Source organism: Ursus maritimus, unplaced genomic scaffold (genome assembly GCF_017311325.1).
Source record: "Ursus maritimus isolate PB19 unplaced genomic scaffold, ASM1731132v1 scaffold_5, whole genome shotgun sequence".
NCBI classification, from domain to species: Eukaryota; Metazoa; Chordata; class Mammalia; order Carnivora; family Ursidae; genus Ursus; species Ursus maritimus.
The window spans coordinates 71,433,821-71,454,654 of record NW_024426663.1 but is presented as its reverse complement, the minus strand read 5'-3'; the positions used below and the strand labels follow the sequence as shown (position 1 = coordinate 71,454,654).

General features: G+C 34.9%; 1 protein-coding gene across 2 annotated transcripts in view; it reads left to right on the top strand.

The window, feature by feature from the left end:
• DMXL1 (Dmx like 1) overlaps positions 1 to 20,834 on the top strand; it is a 128,285-nt gene that overhangs the window by 17,166 nt on the left and 90,285 nt on the right. For both annotated transcript variants that reach the window (XM_008699025.2, XM_008699024.2), the window contains exons 3-9: positions 1,425 to 1,496; positions 4,117 to 4,195; positions 8,618 to 8,750; positions 12,957 to 13,023; positions 14,109 to 14,287; positions 18,257 to 18,446; positions 20,466 to 20,634. In XM_008699025.2, the coding sequence (XP_008697247.1) occupies positions 1,425 to 1,496; positions 4,117 to 4,195; positions 8,618 to 8,750; positions 12,957 to 13,023; positions 14,109 to 14,287; positions 18,257 to 18,446; positions 20,466 to 20,634 (889 nt within the window). The remainder of the gene's footprint in view (positions 1 to 1,424; positions 1,497 to 4,116; positions 4,196 to 8,617; positions 8,751 to 12,956; positions 13,024 to 14,108; positions 14,288 to 18,256; positions 18,447 to 20,465; positions 20,635 to 20,834) is intronic.

Below are 20,834 nucleotides of genomic sequence, written 5' to 3'. Positions count from 1 at the left end.
GTCATTTGGTTTTACAGTCATTTTATTTTATTTTATTTTATTTTATATGTTGCTTTTAAAGATTTTATTAATTTATTAGAGAGTGAAAGCACAAGCCGGGGGAGTGGCAGAGGGAGAGGGAGAAGCAGGCTCCCCACCTAGCAGGGAGCAGGCCACCCAGGGCTCATACCAGGACCCTGGGATTATGACCTGAGCCAAAGGCAGGCACCCCCTATAGTCATTTTCTAACTGTTTCTTTTTTTTCTCTGTAGGACTACGAGATGTATTTTTATGAGAAAATTCATCTGCATTTATCTTATTCATTTGCTTAAAAATATTCTTTGCTTCCAATTACCTTGGAAAAGTTCAAATTGTTCACCTTGGCATGAGGCCCTGTACAACCTGGCTTAGATTTCCCTTTTTGGACACATGTACATCATTCTGTTAGAAGGGACACTCTGTTCCATCTCGGCTGGTAGTCACCTTCAGGTGTACATTGCCTCTTCTGATCTTTATACTTGTGTTCATACTTGTATTATGCCCTTTTTCTACAATTGAATATTCAGTTCTCTTTGAAGTCCTACCACTCTTAAAAGCCCAAACTAAATACTCCCTCCCAGACCGACTCAGCGCAGATGATTTCTATATTTTAAGAACTTCTCAGAACACTTAAAAATAGCCATTGAAAGTTTTTTTCCATTATAAAGTACATCCTCGTTGCTTACCCCCTTCTTCTCAAGATTATATTCTTTTATTTTTATCCCTCATTCATTTTTTTTAAATCTATCAATCTCATTTCTGATATTTCATTGTTCTTCATTTGTGGCTCACCCAAGCTATAATAGTAGCCACCTCATAAAACAGAGCCATTGATTGAAAGAGTAAATCTTAAAGTTACTCAGACAAAATAGAGTATTGAAAAAAAAATACATTTCTTAGAGCATTCACAAAGGAATAGATCTAAGTTTTATTTTTAAGAAGCTAAGTACATACTGACAGAATTGTGAACTTTGAAGACAGATAACCTAGAAACTGATTTTGAAGTCCTATCTAATTTCCACTTGACGAGAAATATATCAATACATTTTTTTTCTATGAGGAAGGGTATTAATATTTACTATTATCTTATAGATAATTATATACTAGATGTTTTACGGATGTTTTAATCCTCAAACTAATTCCATTAGAAAGATAGTATTATGCATATTATAAATATAGGTAGACACACTAAGGTACAGAGAGATTATCTTGCTGATTATTCAGTGATAGTACTGGAATTCTGACTCAAGTATGGTGGTCTCTTAAAACTGATATTCTCAAGCATTGATAAATGAAGTTGTGTTGGGAGGGCTTATTTTAAGTTGTAGTATTAATTTCTTTTGCTCTTTTGATTCATAAGTAAGTTAACATATCCATAAGTTTTCTTTCTTTTTTCTTTTTAAAAGATTGCAGCATCCTATGGAAATGTTATCTCTGTTTTTGAACCAGTTAACCTACCGAAGCAAAAGAAAAATTTGGTCAGTAATTTATCATTTTTCTTTTAGGAATTGAAATGTCTTGAGTATTAAAAGACACTATTTTTAAGAGTATAAAATCAGAGTGATCATCACTATAAATTATACCATAATTAAAAGATACACATTAAATGCCACTTCCATATTTAAAATGTGTTTTAAATCTTGGATTGAAATAGAAGTAAACCAAATTGTGTTGATGAATTATATGTGTTTTTTTTCTTCTGACATTTTTCTTTTATAATAAGTATTTGAAGAGTCAACAACTTTAAGTTCGGTGATTTATTGCTAATGGCAAAAACCATTATCTAGCGAAGGGTGGCACTTTTCAGTTTTTATTATCTACTTGTATATAGTTGTTCTGCTTTTTCTTATGTATTTTGTTCTTAATGTTACATGTTTTAATTGCAGAGTCTTAATTAAGACTTAATTAAGACTTAAAAGTCTTCAGGATCAGCATAGTTGGTCTTAAGAACATTATCTTAGGAGCCATAGGACTGCTTTCTTTCCATTTGATTTCTCTGCTGCTTTCTAGCCATTTGATCCTAAGCCAGTCAGTCTTATTAGGCTCTTTGCTCAATTCTGAAATTGGTTAATAGCTATTCATTATTCCTGGGAATATTAGAATGATAACATGATGTCAAAAACTGCAGAAGTATGTTAACTATAAATAATTAATATGTTTTAATAATATACATACCTTTTATATATCTTTTAATATTTTTCATTTCATTTTTGCTTAGCTCATTAGTATCTTAAAATTCCCTCTGTCTTAGTATGACAGCTGTTATTTCTTTTTTATAAATAAGACAGCAGAGCCCCAAAGAAAATTAATTGGTTGACCATTGAAATAGCTGCTGAGCCACAGAACTAAGTAAAACCAGCTGTATTGATTCCTAAGTGTGAGCATTCTTTTCCCTACCATGTGTTAATGAAAAAACATTTTCTCTAGGTTAACTGATACTCATTTAAAAATTTCATGGAAAAAGAGTCCACAGTCCTCTACTGATTTATATTTGTGTTGTGTATTACCTAATGAATCCAACATTAGAGGCCCTGATAACCTATGAATTAGTAATTGATAGTATTAAAAGTAAGTCATTACTCTGCTCAGAATGATTTATTTGAAGTAGTATTCCATAAATATTTATTGAATGAGGTAACTGATTTTTTAAAAAAAAGTTGGTATGTTATGTTAAAATGCCTTTATTACAAAGGGTAGAATCAAGAATTTTAGTTTCTGCCCATTTTCTCATGTACTAAATAAAATTGTTTAATGTAATGCCAAAAAGTCAGAGAGAAGAGGCTGGTTTATTGATAGGCAGCACTGACTTTGCAGAATGGGTTTAGAAAAAGCTTGATGAATAAAGGGAAAACTGGATCAAATGGAAAAACGGACTTGGAAGGTACACAGAATTTGTAATTCCTGGGTAGAGTCTCAGAGAATCTGTAGATTCTCATAAAAGAGGTATTATTTCCTTTCCTGTGTACATTTTAGAATATTTTTTTTAAGGTGGTGATTCTTCATGAGAGGAAAACTTCAGAATCACTAGTTGGACTATGTGTCCAGATCCTGCCCTCGGGATTTCTAAATCTGTAGATGTGGGGTTGTGCCTAGGCACTTCTATGTCTGTTTCTAGAGAGGGCTGTGATGTGCACTATGATTAAGAGCCATTCCTACAAGGCATTGTTTCATAAAAGCATATTTTGCAGACCACCTGTAGAGAATCGCCTGGGGTGTTCATTTAAAGTACACATTCCTCATTCTGTTTTTTTTGAGCCTGAACCTTTGGATATGTGTCTCAGAAATCTGAATTCTTAGTAAACATCTCAGGTTATTGTACTAAAGTATAAGAACCACTACATTAAAAGATTGTTTATGGGTTTCAGTCTTTTAGAGGTTAGTGAAATCAACTTAGTAGCCCATAGCCTGAACTTAAAAGGAAAGGAAGTAAAATGGAAAATGTTAAGAGTGCATCACATGTAGTAAGGGTAAACCTAGATTGCATTTGTGTGTGTGTGTGTGTGTGTGTGTGTGTGTGTGTGTGTGTGTTTGGGTCCTATTGCAACATATATTTCTTACTGGTTTACAGGTAAAATTTTTTGAAAAACTGTTGCTTTAATGAATGAAAAAAATCTTATATAATGGAAGTGTTACATCTCGTAATCTGAGTTTTCACACGTACTTTTTGATCTCAGGTGAGGATAAAACATTAAAAGAGAAGGAAGCTTCAGATAGCACAGACACATATACATTTAAAATTAAACCTTCGTAACTATAATAATATAAGGTAATCATTGTAATTTTAAAAATATGAGGTTAACGAGAATGCTGTCCAAAGTGGCACATGCTTACTGGTTGTTTACGCTGAAGACAGGCTTTTGGACCTCCAGGAATGGGTATTCATTCTCTTACTAATCTCTTCCATCACATATTTCTTACTATTCTCAACTGAATTGAACATTTTGTTCCCCACTAAAAATGACTGCATGGTCACTTGTACCTCAAAAAAAAAAAAAATGACTTCATGTATTCCTAAATAATAAGCATGAATGTATATATTTGATAGAGAAAAGCTGCCAATAATAATTGGCTAAATGAGTTTTTCTATTTTAATTTTAGGAATTATATAGTCAATGGCAGAAAAGTGGCCAGTTTTTTCTGGAATCAATAGCACACAACATAACTTGGGATCCTTCAGGTAAGAAATGGATTAACTGAAATGAAATATCACTTGCTAGGCTATTTCTTTTATTACTGTCCTATATTTCAGTTCTGCTTTGCGTGACATTGTGGGGAATAAAAAATGGGTAAAACATTATGTTCTTTTAGAGCTTATACTGAAATGAAGACAAATACTCACTGTAATACCTGTTGTTTTGGGAAAGAGACTTTAATTCTTTCTGGAAAATTGAAGTTTCATTGAAGAGGAGCTTTTTGACCTGCGATGATTAGGTAGATTTTAACTTTGAGAGTGGGGATAGATGGGAGGAGAGAAAAAGAAGTAAATTCTAAGAAAAGATAATGTCTGTATGTATCACTTACGTATTTCTGCATTAAAAAAAAAATTCCAAAGCCATTTTTACCAATCTACCACAGTGAGTAAAGGCACAGAGAAAGAAAGCATAAGGTACATTCTCTTAATGCTTAGGACTTCATTGAGGCTGGAATGAGTCTGGTGATAAGGAGATAAGACTGCAGCATATTATGGAATGCCTTTAAAGTTATGCTAAGGTATTTGATTTTAATTCTTTTGACTATCCAGAAAAATATTATATGTTTTGAAAGTGGCTCCTGACAAGCTAAGATTTATGGTTTTGTATGATTTTTCTGGTAGCAGTAAGCTGGAAGGAACAGGAGGATAAATATTTATAATTTTTCCTAATTACCTTTGCATAGTATGCATTCACGGTAGTCTCAATGAGAAATAAGAATTTAGTTCAGGACCTTTAATGTAATAGGTGCTTAATTAATGTTGAATGACTAATGAAAGGAGTGTATAGATATGAAAAGGATTTAGGTGATAGAATTGACATTACTTGACAGTTGGATTTTAGAGTATTTTGAGAGTATCTGTGTTCACAAGAAGAGTGATATGTAGGAGTTATAGATGGTGGAACATAGGTTTTGTCTGGACATGTGGAATTTGACATGCTTGCATACCATATAGCAATATCCAAAATATAGAAATTTCTAGAATATAAGAAGTATGTTTAAACATAGAAGCCATCAGTTTAGATAAGATAGTTTGCATTTTCATACAGTAGGTGAAATGGATGAGAAAAAATGTTTATTTAGAAAACAAAGTTCAGAACGCTTGGAAATTATTTAGAAGATAAAGATTATCTTTGAGATACTTTTTAAAAAAAAATCAGTGTTTTAAAATGCTTTTTCTTATGTAAGGATGTAGGATTGATGCCTTCTAGCAGGTAACCTATATGTATATTTTATGCATACAGTAGAAAGAGGTCAGACCTGGGTTCAAATTTGCCATTTAGTTTAGTACAGCCATTTATGTGTAACTCTACTATAGATAGTGAGACTTATGTCCCAGTTAATGCCTGTTTCTCCAGTGATTGTTAATAGTGTCACCTTCTGCTCTCAAAAAAGTTCCTATATGGATGATATATTATAGGGTTATTCTATTATAGCCCAACATTCTATTGTAATTATTTGTTGACATTGTTTAAATTTTTGATTAGACAAGGGCTGAGATTCTATTTTATTCAGTATTTTATTTTTGGGGGGACCATTTGGGGCTTTCAGTAAATGTTCACATATTTGGCTATAAGTTTTATGATCATGAAATTACTTAACAGATCAAGAATGGTTAACTCTCTTGTAAATTCAGGTAATATCTATTTCACAAGCTAGGTTTTTAATGATCAGATATGGTAGTGTATTTGAAAGTACTTGGTAAATGATAAGAGCCCTATAAAAATAGTGTTAGCAAGTAAACTAGCTACTTGAAGCGTCATATTTATAACTGCAATAAAAACATTTCACGTTAGAATTAAGTGATATTTCTTTAGTAATAACATAATAGTTGCTTGGAAATTTTGTACCATTGGTCTATCAGTACTAATGCTTTGGAGGATAATATTAATGTTAAATTCCTCTGTCATCATTACAGAGTTGTATCAAAAGATAATTACTTATTTTCTTAACTATCTAGTAGTGACTTGACAACAGCTTATGACCATTATCTCTTTATTATGATTAAGTTAAAATTCACATAGAAATTTATTATTTTTCTTTTTATAATCAAAAAGTTTAAAATCTAATGGTTTGGTTAAGACATGGGTTATTGTCATAATAAATATTTGGAAGCAATTGGTATATTATTTTTGCAAGTGAGCTTTAATTATTTATAAACAGATTTTAAATATTTTAAGTGAAGTACTAGTATTTTGGTTTTGATTGATACTTAACTATATGCCAGGTATTGGAATATAAAGAAATTTTTTCAGATGATCCTACTAAATTGACTGTAGTACCTTTGTATTTTCTCCAGATCCACTATGGCATCTGGCTTAAATCATAAGATTTTCTCTTTAAGACTTTTTATGTATGCTTTGTTTCCCTACTTTACTATTCATACCTCCACCCTTTGTATTCAGGTCAGTATACTGTACCACACCTTAACTATTTTTGTATCATTTCATAACTAGAATTATTTTGTATTCTATATTAATCTCTTAATCCTTCATGCTGTGTCTTAATTCAACTTCAGCTTATGTTAAAGAAAATTTGTAGAAACCAAGCTCATAAATACAGAGGTGAGATTGGCGATTGCCAGAGGCAGGAATGAGGGGTAGATGAAATACGTGAGGGGGGGTGGTACAAAAGGTACAAAATTGTAGTTATAAAATATACAAGTCCTGAGGATGTAATGTACAGCATGGTGACCATAGTTAACAATACTTAATTGTATATTTGAAAGTTGCTGAGAAAGTAGATCTTAGAAATTCTGGCATCACAAGAAAAAAATTGTAACCAATTGTGGTGACAGATGTTAACTAGATTTACTGTGCTGACCATTTTGCAGTATATGCAAAATCAGATCATTATGTTGTACACCTGCAATGAATATAATGTTATATGTAAGTTATATCTCAATTTTAAAAAAAGAAAACTTGTGTCTGTTGTTATTCTAAACAGTGGAATAATAACCACATGTAAATGGAATGTCTCATTGGTGCTTTCTAAGCTGTTTTTATCTGTTCATGAGGCTTTCTATCTAGTTGCTACTATTTATTGAGCTTCTGCTAAGTGCCTGGCCTGTGTTAGATGGGGTATACATATTATAGCTAATCATTGCAATAGCTCTATCACACTTACGATTTTATAGGTGAGAAGAAAATTGAGGCTCAGAGTTTGTCCCACTAGATCAAATTCACATGACTAACTAAGTGACTTATTTGGGATTTAGACACAAGAGTTACTGATCTACAGTCTGTTTTGTTACAGACCCACTTTCCTTTTGAAGTAAAGTGATCTTTCTAGAGATACACAATTCCACAGTCCTTAATTGCCAAAGTGAATGCCTTACTTATTTTAAACTTTTTGACCACAGTTGTGTCTCTTTCTTTCTCTTTTTTGATTGGATGACAACATAGCCTTCTCCTCAGTTACCCAAGTCATAAGTTGAAATCTGTCCTTGAAACCTCTTGTATCTCCTGTTTTTTAGTTGGTGTCAAGCCTTGAAAATTCTGCTTTTGAAATGGCTTTCAAATCCTTGCTTTTATTTTCATATTTGATTCAGATCCTCATGATTTCCTTTGTGTATTATAGTCAGTTAACCAGGTTTCCCTGTGTTTTTGTTATTCCTCATCTCATCTATCTCTAGTCTTAGTTTTTAAAAAGAATCTTTACCTTTCTTTGTGTAGTGAAGTTTTTGAAAGCATGGTGAAAATTATGAATTACCTCTCTAGAAAATTTGTACATGCTATACAGATAAATTTTGCGTATTATCTCAGCAGAGGGAGCTTTACAGGCCTCTTCAAGTCCATCTGTTGACATCTCCCCACCCTAGTTCAGACCCCTTGTTCTAAAATACAGATCCACTTACATAACCCCCACAGACTTAAAGCTCCCAACTATCTATAACAAGGTCCAAATCCTTACAAACTTCGAAAATGCTTTACAGTCTGACTCCAGAAACTTTTCCAACCTTATTTCTTTTTCTAAGTCTACTGTATACTTTATTCCTTAACCATAAACCAGATTATGAATCATTCTTGGGAATATATTTGAACTTGTATGACTTCATGTCTCTCTTTACAGTATGTCTCTACCAGAATGTGAAGTCATCATGAAAAAGGACAGTGCTTCACTTGTCATTGTATTCCCCCCCCCCCAGTGGCTAGTGCAGTGCTTGGTACAAAGAAGATGCTCATTAAATGTTTGTTAAATCAGAGATTATACGACCTATTCCCTTTTTTCCCAAGCTGCTTCAACAAAATTAAAATACAGCCTCTTTCTCTCCCCCAAATCTTTTCGTTATTTAACTTTTCTTAGAAGTTGTGTTATTTTTATAGTATTATATGAAACTCTTGACCGTGTGACTTAACTCACTAATTAAATAAATAATAAATGGTGAATAATGTATATATATTTTTAGGCAATCGTCTTTTAACTGGTTCTAGCTGTTTGCAACTGTGGTCCAATGCTAACTTGGAGAAACCATCTGAAGATGAAAATCCAGATAAAACAGATCTTAATTTGGGGGACTGGAGATGCATTTGGCATTGCAAGTAAGCAATTAATTAGGGGATTAAAGTGATAAACCTGTTCATGTGGGTTTTATTGTGAATGTCTTTTAGTTTGTGTAAAACTACACTAACATAGAAGTATTGATTTTTTATTCTGTGATAGGTCTTTTCTTATACACAGGGGATGCACTATTTCCCATGTCAGCAGATCCAGTTTTTTTAATTATTGAATAAAACACCTGGAAAGAGACATAAGAAATTTGTTAAGCTTGTATGATTATCATTAAGTAGAAACTTGCTAAATTATACAAAAGGAGACAGAGACACTTTCCATGCTTTTGACTAGAAGTTTTCCTTTTGTGAAGAAGTGTATTTTTCCCAAGTTACTTTATGTATTGAACATATCCTTGTCAAAATTCCATTGGAATTTCTACTTTTGAGCATAGTTTTAAACTTCTTTTAGAAGGTTAAATATGGAAAAATCAGGGAAACTGAAAGAAAAGAAAGAAGATAGCGTAGTAAAATGATCTAAAGCTAGAGCTGGTCAAGCAGTTTGTTTTTGATGTAGAAATAGATTAGGGTCCAGGATTAGACACAGTTACAGGGAGATTCAATATATAAAGTGTCATTTTACATCATGGGGCAAACTTGGTAGCTCTGTGGAGAAAATGAAATTAGAGTCTGTTTCATACCTGACACCACAATCAGTGTCAAAAGAAGGAACCATTGAATTTCTATACAATGAAACAAATACTAGAAGAAAATACAGGTGAATTTTTGTAATTTAGAACTGCAGTGTCCATTATGGTAGCAACTAGTGACATACCACTTTTGAGCCCTTGAAATGTGACCAGTCTGAATTGAGATGAACTGTAGGTATACGATATACACTGGATTTCAAGAACTTAACGCAAAGGAAAACAATTTAAAATATCGCTAATTTTTTTAATTGATACATGTTGAAATGGTAATATTTTTGATATATCAGCTTAAATAAAATAATTTATTATTTTTTTCAGATTTCATTTATTTGAGAGAGAGTGAGCTAGAGAGAGAGAGAGAGCCTGTAAGCGCGTGAGTGCGCACATGGGCGGTGGGAGGGGCAGAGGGAGAGGGAGAAGCAGGCTCCTCTCTGAGCACAGAGGCAGGGGGCTGGATCCCTGGGATTCCAGGATCATGACCTGAGCTGAAGCCAGATGCTTAACCAATGAGCCACCCAGGCTCCCCTTAAATAGAATAATTTCACCTGTTTCTTTTTACTTTTTAAAAATGTGGCTACTAGGAAATTTAACATTTGATGTTTATGTTCTATAGCTGTTGCATGAAAAATGCTGCCTTAGGTTGGGGAAGACTTTCTAGGTATGATACCAGAACTAGAAACTGAAAGGAAGGGAAAGGAAAACATCAATAGTTGGAACTGTATCAATAAAAAGTTTCTGTAAAGCAAGGAAACTAAAAAGTTGAGGGGAAATATTTGCAATTTGTAGTTAATGCCTTTTTTAAAAGGAGGTCTTAAAAACTAACTAGGAAAAAAACAGATAATAGTAAACAAAAATGGACAATGAAGAGAAAAATTGTAAATGGTGGTACATAGGAATAATAGCAAATTAAGTAAGAGTTGATGGACCTCACTCAAAATCAAGAAATGCAAAATATCCAGAAAGAATAGGATGAATAATATATACATTATTAGTGAGTGTTTGGAGAACAGGTACTCTTTTATTCTGAAATAAGGGAGTGCAGTTGGTATTTTTCTGTAAAGCAATTTGGAAGTATGAATCAACAGGCTTAATTTCTTTAATACCCTTGAGATACTAACTCCAAGTTTCATTCATTCATACAGCAAATATTTGCTGAGTGTTTATCATGTTTCAGGCAGTGGTAAAAGTACTTGGATTATAGCACTGATCAGGTAGGGAGAGAGAGACTATAAACCAGTAAATCCATATGACAGAATGTTAAATGGCATTTTTCCTGAGTCAGTTTTATATGAAACAGTAATAAGAAATATATCAGATCCCAAAGCAAGAGTAAGGTAGACCTGGTATAGAGAGTTTAGAAAAGAGGTTTCAGAGCAGCTGGTTCCATGTATTTTGCACCCCTCAGCTAGATCATAGGTTTTAAAAAGGGTTAACCTATGGAGAGGGAATAGGATTTTGCATAGAAAATTCTTTAGCAAGAGTTCCTGTAAGCTTGTGGAGAGGAAGCAGCAAAGTGTTATATTGCCTTCACCGCAGGGCTTCTGTGGGTTCAACTGAGAATTTGAAATGTGTTTCGTGCATTTGGGAGAGGGGAAGAATCTTAAGTTATATCAAGGTCAGGGTCTACAGTAATAACTAGGATTAGACATACTATTTGTTTGAGATGGTTATTTAATTAAGCAGAAAAGCCATGGCACTCGGGTTTCAGTTTAGAAGCAGCTGATCATTACACTAACTGGAACACATTTAAAACATCGAGTTTGATCACATTCCTTTTGTGATGCGTTTAAAACACTTTTTATACATGTTAGATGAAGATCGGTAGTACGATAGAGAAAAGTAAGTAGGATAAGGGGAAGAAGAGTAGAGGTGACTTCTGAGTGTAGACCTGAGGGACTTGAGGGAGCAGGCGAAGGACGCTGCAGGCAGAGGGAACCTCGAGCACAGACTCTGTGGTCAGGGTGTGCGTAGCTTGTGTCTGGAGTAAAGGCCGCTTAGAGGTTATTGTGAGGCTTTTGCCTTTTATTCCGAGTTGGGAAGCTCTTTTGAGGATTTTGAGCCGGGAGAGCACTGAGGACTGATTTCCCCTTTAAAAGGACCTGCCTTAACTGCTCTTTTGAGAAGACCTAGAGACAAAGGTCATAGTCATGGAGAGGACTGCCATGAAGATCAGGCACTTTTAATTATTTGTTTTAAGAATGTCCTCAGAATTAACCAGATGCATAAAAATGCATATACAAGAATGTTCGCTGCACCAGTTTTTTTATAGCAGCAAAAATGAGAAAAAAGCAGTGAATGGTTAAATTATTTTGAGGCATTGCATATATCTGTAGTGGAATAGCATAGCCAGTAAGATAATACAGACCTATACACATTGATATGCAAACATGTTTGTTACATACTTTAAAATAAATATTACAAAGCAAATTGTAAATATGACCTCACTTTCCATCCCCTCCTTCCTCATATCCTATCACAAAAAGTAGAGAGGGTGGAGAGATGGGTCTGGAAGTCTGTGTCTTAAAATGTTAGCAATGGTTTTGCCTGGGAATGGGTGTGTGGTAGTGGTGAAACTGATGATTTCATTTTCTTCTTTTCATACATATGTATCAATATTTTCTATTACATATTTTTTACATTTAAAATCAAGAAGAAAAGTTAATGTTTTTATTAGTTTCAGAGGTAGAATTTAGTGTTTCATCAGTTGCCTGTAACACCCAGTGCTCATTACATCACATGCCCTCCTTAATGCCCATCACCCAGTTATCCCACCCCCCCCCATCTCTCCTCCAGCAACCTTCAGTTTGTTTCCTAGAAGAAGTTATTTTAATTTGGAATAAACTGTGACAGAATTCCTCTTTGGCCTCCTTCACAAATAAATTAAAGATGAATCTGTCTAAGCAGGAAATTGGGTGAAGAAAAGGAAAGCAGTGATAGTGAGGGTGGTCTTGAGATCAGTGTACAGGGTAGCCGGAAGGGAAGGCAATGAAGGGACAAGAGCCAAAGCTGCTTGAAGAAGAAAAAGGCAAGTGTGCACCAAGTGTGTAGGTGAAGCCGGGAGGCTGACTCCGGCCAGCTTGCAAGTCCCCCAGTATCCCGCACATAATCTTTAATTAGGTAAATGCTACCTTAAGCGAGAATTCATTTCAAAATCTTGATGTATTGTCCATGAAAGTGTATGTTAAAATATAGGTATCTAATGGCTTTGAAAATTAGATTTCCAAACTGGAAAATGAAATCTTTCTCTTTCTCATATTCTAAGGCAATGAGAGCTATGATTCTTTGTCCTATGCTTTAAAGACTGATAATAGCAGTCATTCTTGCAAGATTCTTAGATAATTTCACATAAAATAATTTTTATATTTAATTTAAACATTTATACTTTTTATTTTATATATGTGAGGTATACTTAAAATTGAGTTTGAAACTTGTGTTATCACAAAATTTTCCATTATTTGAAGCAAGTTGCTGAACGTAGTTTATAGAAGTAATATTGAATTCTCTCTAATTTTCCTTAAAAATTATTTCTTACCTGTTTGATTTACAGAACTGCTTCCCAAATTCATTTAATGAAATTTTCACCAGATGGAGAATTTTTTGCCACTGCTGGGAAGGTAATTTGTGAAAATGCTATTGCTATTGGTTTATTTTGAGACATCAGAAACATGAACTGGCTTCATTAATTTATTTACATTGAAAATATTTTCTATTAAAATGTTAAATGCAAAAATTGGCTAAATATTATTGTGTTAAAAGGCAATATGGTATAATTGAAACAAAGACTTAAAGGTATATCTGGATATAAATCTGCCATTTACCAACTTTTTGATATTGGTCCAGTGGTTAATCTTTTTGAGCAAATACAAGAACTTACAGACTTTCTAGGAGGATATTTGTAATCATTTTCACGTTTTTACCTGCTGATGTCAGAATAGTATATTTCCTTGAAATTATTTATTTGTAATTATTGGTTCACCGAATAGTTCACTTTTACAACTCCATGTGTGAAGTTCATTGTTCTCATGGATTGTAGCTTTCTGTAGACAGAGGATGTGAGATACCCTAAATCCTCAGGGAGGTTTTTGTTAGGAGAGAAGTGAAGCTGTTTATTCTGGTTGACTGTAAGCATCAGAATGCAATTATAGCTTAAAAGCAGAACCTGGTACATTCTAGTCCCCTTGTTTTTCCCTTACTCCCCAAATTAAGAGATGCCATTTTAATTGTACTTAGAATATTTTATATAGTAGTAGCTATTAACTCATTATTATCATTGCCAACATTTACTTTGAACATTCATATGATACTTGATGAAAACTCTTGTTTTCAAAAATTAGCAGTCTTCATAAGCCTGCTGGTGGTAATGATTTCTTATTTGATGTTTGGCTAAGTGGGAAAATGAGCCCTTCATCTATCAGTCTTCTTCAGTGACTCCATTTAGCATAGTGTATGATAACTAGCATTTTCCTTGATCCATTCCTTACAAAGTATACATTCACGCACTTTAATTCTCAAAACACAATTATGGAATGCTGAAAGAAAAGTATCAGAATTAGAGATTTTCTTCTCAGTTCCTCTGGACCCCACCATTCCTCTCATCCCTAAAGTTCTGTGATTGGGGAGAAAATTCTTACCTTTGCTGTTTGACTGAATCTTTAATTTAATTCTGATGTGGATGTTTTTCTTTTTTTTTTCTCATTAGGATGACTGTCTTTTAAAGGTATGGTATAATGTAGAAAACTGGCGGACAGCTGTTACCTCTCCGGATAAAAGTTCAGAAAAACACTCCCAAGGAGAAATGGACTTTTCCTTTGTATATCTGGCCCATCCTCGAGCTGTAAATGGATTTTCCTGGCGTAAAACAAGCAAATACATGCCTAGGTCAGCGATTTAGTTACTTTGTCTGTGTATTAAGAGAATGTCATTTTGACATTGATTGCTCTTCTCACTTTAAGAATCTATAGCTATTGCCTAGGAAGATTTTAGTAATATTACACAGTCCTTGGCCTGCAGATGTCTAGCCATGGGTCAGCTATGATTGATGCTTCAGAGGAGAGCCATGTGAAAGGATACTTTACTTCCATCTTTGATGCCTTTAAGTGACAGAGTTGTACATCTTTCCTTCTCTGTGTTAGGTGTCCCGTTCTTTTGTTTTTTAGTCATTCCCCATATTGCCATTTTTGTGGAGTTTTTCACATTTCGCTCCCTAATTTGGTAACTTCTCTGTGTATCTCCTCTGGTTTCCTTTTTGTTTTTAACAGTTTTATTGAGAGGATATACCGTGAGGCCTCAAACATTTCTTTAACTGTATCCGACATCTTTGTGGAAAAGAGTGTGCAGTAATAGATTACTGTGCCCTGAACTAGGTATTAGTTTGGCCTATACATGCATGCGTGAGCGCACCTCTCAATACTTCCTTTCTTTCCTGTGACCTTGCAAGACCTGATATCCCATTGAATTTTTGCCTATACTTAGTAAGATACAGAGACCTGTTTCTTAAGTGTAGGTAGAAATTGCTTTTTGTTTCATGGCCATTTTCAATTTGGCCACATCATGGAGCAGTACAGTTTTTCCCTTAATCTTTTATCCCTGATCTTTAGTAGGACACCTGGGTCATTTGTTGACTTAAGTTTTGGTCTTCTGAGCCAGCAGAGTATATCCAGATTTTTTTATTTAAAAATGTATATCAAGACTGATTTTTAAAGAGTAGTTTAAAATTGAGGGCAAGGTAGAGAGATTTCGCATATATCCCTTGTACTCACACATGCATAGATAGCCTCCCCCAGAGTGGGATAGTTATAACTGATGAGCCTGCATCAACACATTATCATGTAAAAGTCCATAGTTTAGATTATGGTTTGCTCTTGGTTTTGTGCACTGTATGGTTTTAGACAAATGTAGAATGACAGGTTTCCATCATTGTTACCTGATTTTTTTGAGCTTTTTCTAGTACAGTAGCTACAATTCTTCCTACCTCAGCTGACTAGTGCAATAAAGCGTAGGAGTAGGACACTGTAGCAACAGTAATGGTTCTCTTGTTAGGAGCATGTGCCTGAGTCTTCAGGCTAAGGGAGAGTAGTGTGGAGAATCTATGGTTAGCAAAAGCTGGCTTCCCTTTGAGAACTATTGCTCCAGTACTCCTGAGATCATTGCCAGTGTATATAAAAATCTGTTTAGAATATAATGAGCTCTGGCATATGTTAATTCTCGTTTTAAAAGTTGTATGGCCCCAATAAAAGTAACTGTCATCACAAACCATGAAGATTACATCATTTTAGAGACTGATTTCTTCTGATACAGACAAGTGTTTTCATTTGCACGTGGTTAGACCACAAGAGAACTAAAAAAGGGATTTGTGAAGTATTGTATCTTTGAGAGAGGACAGTCACATCTGTTCCTGACCTAGTTCACTCAGTAATGGTACAAGTGATCACAGTGGAGGCAGAGGCAGATGCCTTACCCTGGGCCATGACAAATGCCTGATAACACCAGCGAGACATATCAATTTCTGTTCCTGCCTGTGTTCATTTTATCCCTACCAACTATATTCTGCAGCATAAAGAACTGTGTTATGGAACTAGAATTTTCTGTTTGTTAGGGTATCTCTTGGAGGTCTCAAGAATTTTACTTTTGGTCCATGGCATTTAAGAACCAGCTAATCTCCCTGAGCTCTTGTACATTTCATTTTTGCTTTACCAGCTGCCTACAGGTATATGGTGGGAAGGCTGACCCTTTCTCATGAAAATGACAGAGATCCCATTAAAATCAAGAACCATTGCTCTTTCTGATAAGGCATTTTCACTGGGCTATACACGTGCATTGTTTTTCACATAAAATTAAGGTACTTAGCCAAATGGTAATACTTTATGCAAGGGTACTACTGGCTCGAGAGAGAAGGATGGGGTAGTGTTTGTAATGAGTATATACTTCTTCACTAACTGAACGCTGATGAATGTAGGGTAAGTTGGGAGGTTTGTTATACCCTCCCCAAAACATCCGAAAATTTGGTTCTAGACAGCTAGTTTCAAAACCATCTTAGCCTGTTGTTACATCAAGAAAGGACAGGTGTTGCAGACACTTACCATCATGTGGTTGTCTTTCACACCTTTTATCTTGAGGGAGCGGTCATACCTAAATATGATGTGCCATTGAAGAGAAGATAAGGTACCCTGTTAAGATGTAAGGACAGGAGGTATTGCCGGAGAAATGCCTCAGACAGAGCAGGGTATTTCTTACCTGCTCTCCTTAGATTACCTGGCACCTCTTCGTACTGATTGTCTATAAGGCCTAGTATCCTGAGGAGGATCACCTGGGGCTACCCACACTCCCAGGTCAAAACCCTCTCCAGGCTTCAGAGTTGTGCATCTTTCTTGCTTGTTTTGTTCCTTTTGTCTAAGTTCTTATGCCTCTTCTGATTGCTCTCTATTTATTACTTCAGTCTACTACCTTCTGCTCTTCTTTCATAAGTCTGCACATTCTGCCAGTTACAGATGGGCACTGCAAGCCTTCAGCTTTCCATATTGCCTTTTGATGTATTTTCTTCTGTTTCTGATTGCCTACTTTTAATCTCCTTGTCACTGCCTCTGTGTATGTGAATGTGCTAGATAAACATGGAGAGAAGGAAGGAGGTAGGAGGTCAGAAGGGGACAGAGAAAAAGTGAAGAAGGAGGGAAAGACATGAGGGTGGGGAAAGGAAGGAGAAACAGAATTTAGAAAGGAAAGAAGGAGGGGCCCTAGCACGTGGGGAGAGGTGCAAAGGGAGAGTGGCCTGGAGAGGCTGAGAAGCAGAGCCCTGGGGGAGAGCACAGAGAGGGGAGGCTCAGAGAGTAGATGGAAATGGGGGAAAGGCAGGAGGGTAGGCAGAGGAAGGAGTGGGGAAGGGAGAGGTGAGAGAACAGAGGACGGGAGCTGAAGGGGAGAGCAACTCACATAAAACATGATGGCCTCCTTTTTCTTCCCCTTTGTTAGAGTTCTTTTTTTAAATCAAGCAGATAGGTTTAACAAAGCGACTACTACAAAATATTTTGATTTCCGCTTTATTTTTCTTTAACTTACTGAGTTAATTGATAGAAGTCTTGTACTGATTGTTGTTTTTCAGTCTGATTAGTTTGAATATGTGTCTACTACAGGACATTGTGACTTCTTTTTCTTTCTTTCCTTTTTTTTTTGATGAGTTACCCAATAAAGGTAGTCTTTGTTGATGGGGGTTCAACCTTTGAACTCCCGATGCTGATGGGGTTTATTAATATGTATGTAATTGATCTTGCTTTTATTTTGTGACTGGAAAGACAATGAATTCAGTAGAAGTCAAGAATAAGGAAGGAGGTGACTAGTAATTATTTTATTGTGATTTTTCTATTCATGTAGTCATTGCTTTTTGCAAATGTTGAGCAAGGAGAGAATAAGTGTACTAAATAGTTAGTGTAGCTTGTTACTGACCGGTGTGCTTGTAGCTTTACAGAAAGTAAAAATGAAGTATTATGAAGGAATCTGAATGGTAACCATCCACTGAATAAATCACAACATTTTAAAAGAAGATGTAGGTTTTTTCCCTTGCTTAGTGACTGAAAGATTATGGCATTGTCTCAGTCTTTGTTCTTTGGCTGTAAGAAGAATCTTTTCTTAAAACAGGAACTACCAAATTCTAGGCAGAAAAGAAATGGGTTAGCAGGTATTTGCTGTGATGAAATCAAATGCCCACTCAATTTTAATGGTTTTGACTGAATACATTGCATAAGTGTATATTGACATTTTCTTCATCAGTACCTTTGTTGTGTTTAATTAATTACAGAAACACTGTAGAATGTGTGAAATTTATATTTTTTCCTCTAAAATCTTTTTATTCCTCAGGGCCTCTGTATGTAATGTATTGTTGACTTGCTGCAAAGATAATGTATGTCGTCTTTGGGTAGAGACATTTTTACCAAATGATTGTTTGTTATATGGAGGTGACTGCAACCATTGGGTGGAACCAATTAATTTAACAAATAACTTCAAAAGAAATGCTTCCAGTAAAGAACGAGTTCAAAATGCTTTGGATGTAAGTATTTTTGTTAGATGTTATTTCCTACAAGTTTTAAAACCTTTTGTACATTGCCTTTTTTGTAACATTCATCCTAATTAATATTGCAAGTTATATGGTTAGTTATGAAAAACATATAAGGAAAACAATTCTCAGAAAACTTTTTTTTAAATTTTTTTTAAAGATTTTATTTATTTATTTAACAGAGATAGACACAGCCAGCGAGAGAGGGAACACAAGCAGGGGGAGTGGGAGAGGAAGAAGCAGGCTCATAGTGGAGGAGCCTGATGTGGGGCTCGATCCCACAACGCCGGGATCACGCCCTGAGCTGAAGGCAGACGCTTAACCGCTGTGCCACCCAGGCACCCCAAAAATATGCTTAAGTATTTAAGAGCATAAAACTACTTATAATTATGAAATTAATCTTAGGTTAACTGATGATAACAAAAGGAAGATCACACTTAGCTAAAATAACAAATGAAAATCTGAGAGTGCAAAGATTTGACTGTAAGAATTATTTATATTTTTACTTGGTTTAGAGGTTGGGGTGTTTTGTCCTGTCATAATTACAGGAATGATTAGAATAGTTTATCCGATTCTGTTCTATATTTGTTAATCTTTAGAACCTCCCGGAACTTGAAGTTTTTTGTTTTGTTTGTTTTTGTGGGGTTTTTTGTGTTTTGTTTTGTTTTTTGGAGAGAACGAGAGAGTACAGTGGGGCGGGGTGCAGGGGGAAAGGGAGAGAGAGAATCCTAAGTAGTCTCCATGCCCAGCTTGGAGCCCAACCAGGGCCTCAGTCTCATGACCCTGAGATAATGACCCGAGCTGAAATCGAGTCTGACACTCAACTGCCTGAACCACCCAGGTGCCCCTTGAAGTGTTTATTTTAATGATTAGTATAGAAAGTAAAAGTAAATTTTTGATGTTTAAATTAATTGAACATAGATTAGTAATACAGATTCTTATTTTCTTGATATGGAAAACAGATCTAAAAGTGATTTGTCTTTGAATGCTTTGTATAATTACGGAAAAACTATTTGTCAAATTTGGAGAGTATTCTCAGGGCTCAGAATATAATTAAATATATATTGCCTGGAGACTTAACAACTGATAAAATGGTTATGTGTAATAATACCTGAAAGTATTATTCAGGGAAAGAATATTATTCAAGGGAAAGTATTATTCAAGGAAAGAAGACTCTCATTCTATGTTTAGATGACCTTGCATCCTGTAGAAACTATTTTATCATATGAAAGATGAGAATAAACAGATATCAGCACTCTGCCTTATGGGTCAGATGTCACGATCTCTGTGAAGAAGCTTAGCGGATTAACCATGATACTTGAAATATCATCTTAATGTATGATGGCGATGTTGTTCAATGCTTTATGCTCATAGGGAGTAAACTGGATGCAAAGGGAGCAGTATGCATAGAGACATCATTATCCACAGACACGTTGTGTATTTTTGTTTTATAACAATTAATTATCAGAAAATAAACCAAATAAAAATTGCAAAATATTCTGTGATTGTTAAAAGAAGTTAGGCAGTTTAGTGCTAAGCTTATTCTTCAGGTTTTAAATTTGCTGCACAAAAGCACTGAAAGATGTTTGTACATATAAACTCATCTGAAATAGAAAATATATGAAATAAGTCAGTCAGAGTCAGGCAAATACCATATGCTTTCACTCATATGTGGAACTTAAAAAACAAAAGAAAGGAACAAAGAAAAAAGAGATAAAAAACCAAAGAGATGGTTACCTGGGGGGTAGTGGGTGTGAGGATGGGTGAAATAGGTGAAGGGAATTAAGAGTACACTTACCATGATGAGCACTGAGTAATGTATGGAATTGTTGAATCACCATATTGTACACCTCAAACTAACATAATGATGTTAATTATACTGGAATTAAAAATTAGTTAATTAAAATGGAAAAATGAAATCGAGAATAATGTCTAACAATCGTTTTGTAACCGATAAATATATGTGCTTATGACATTGTAGCCACTGGTTTTACTTTGTTTTTACTCATACAGGTAAATCTGAGACATTTTCGCAGAGGTCATAGGAGATCACTTGCTGTTGTAGCACATACGGGGTACCTGCCACACCAGCAGGACCCTCATCTTGTCCACAGGAATGCTCCACTGCATGCCAACGCACTTTGCCACTTCCACATTGCCGCCAGCATCAACCCAGCCACAGGTAATAGAACACTGTTCAACAACTGTTCTTGGACTTGAGCAAATTAATTTTATAAGAAAGATATTTTATTTCTGGTTTTGAATAAGTAATAAATTGAAGGTGACTTGCTTATCTAACTTTTCATTATAGCCAGCTCATTAATTACACAAAAATAGGTCTTTGCTTACTTGCTTTTTAAAGCTATGATTTGGTTTATGATT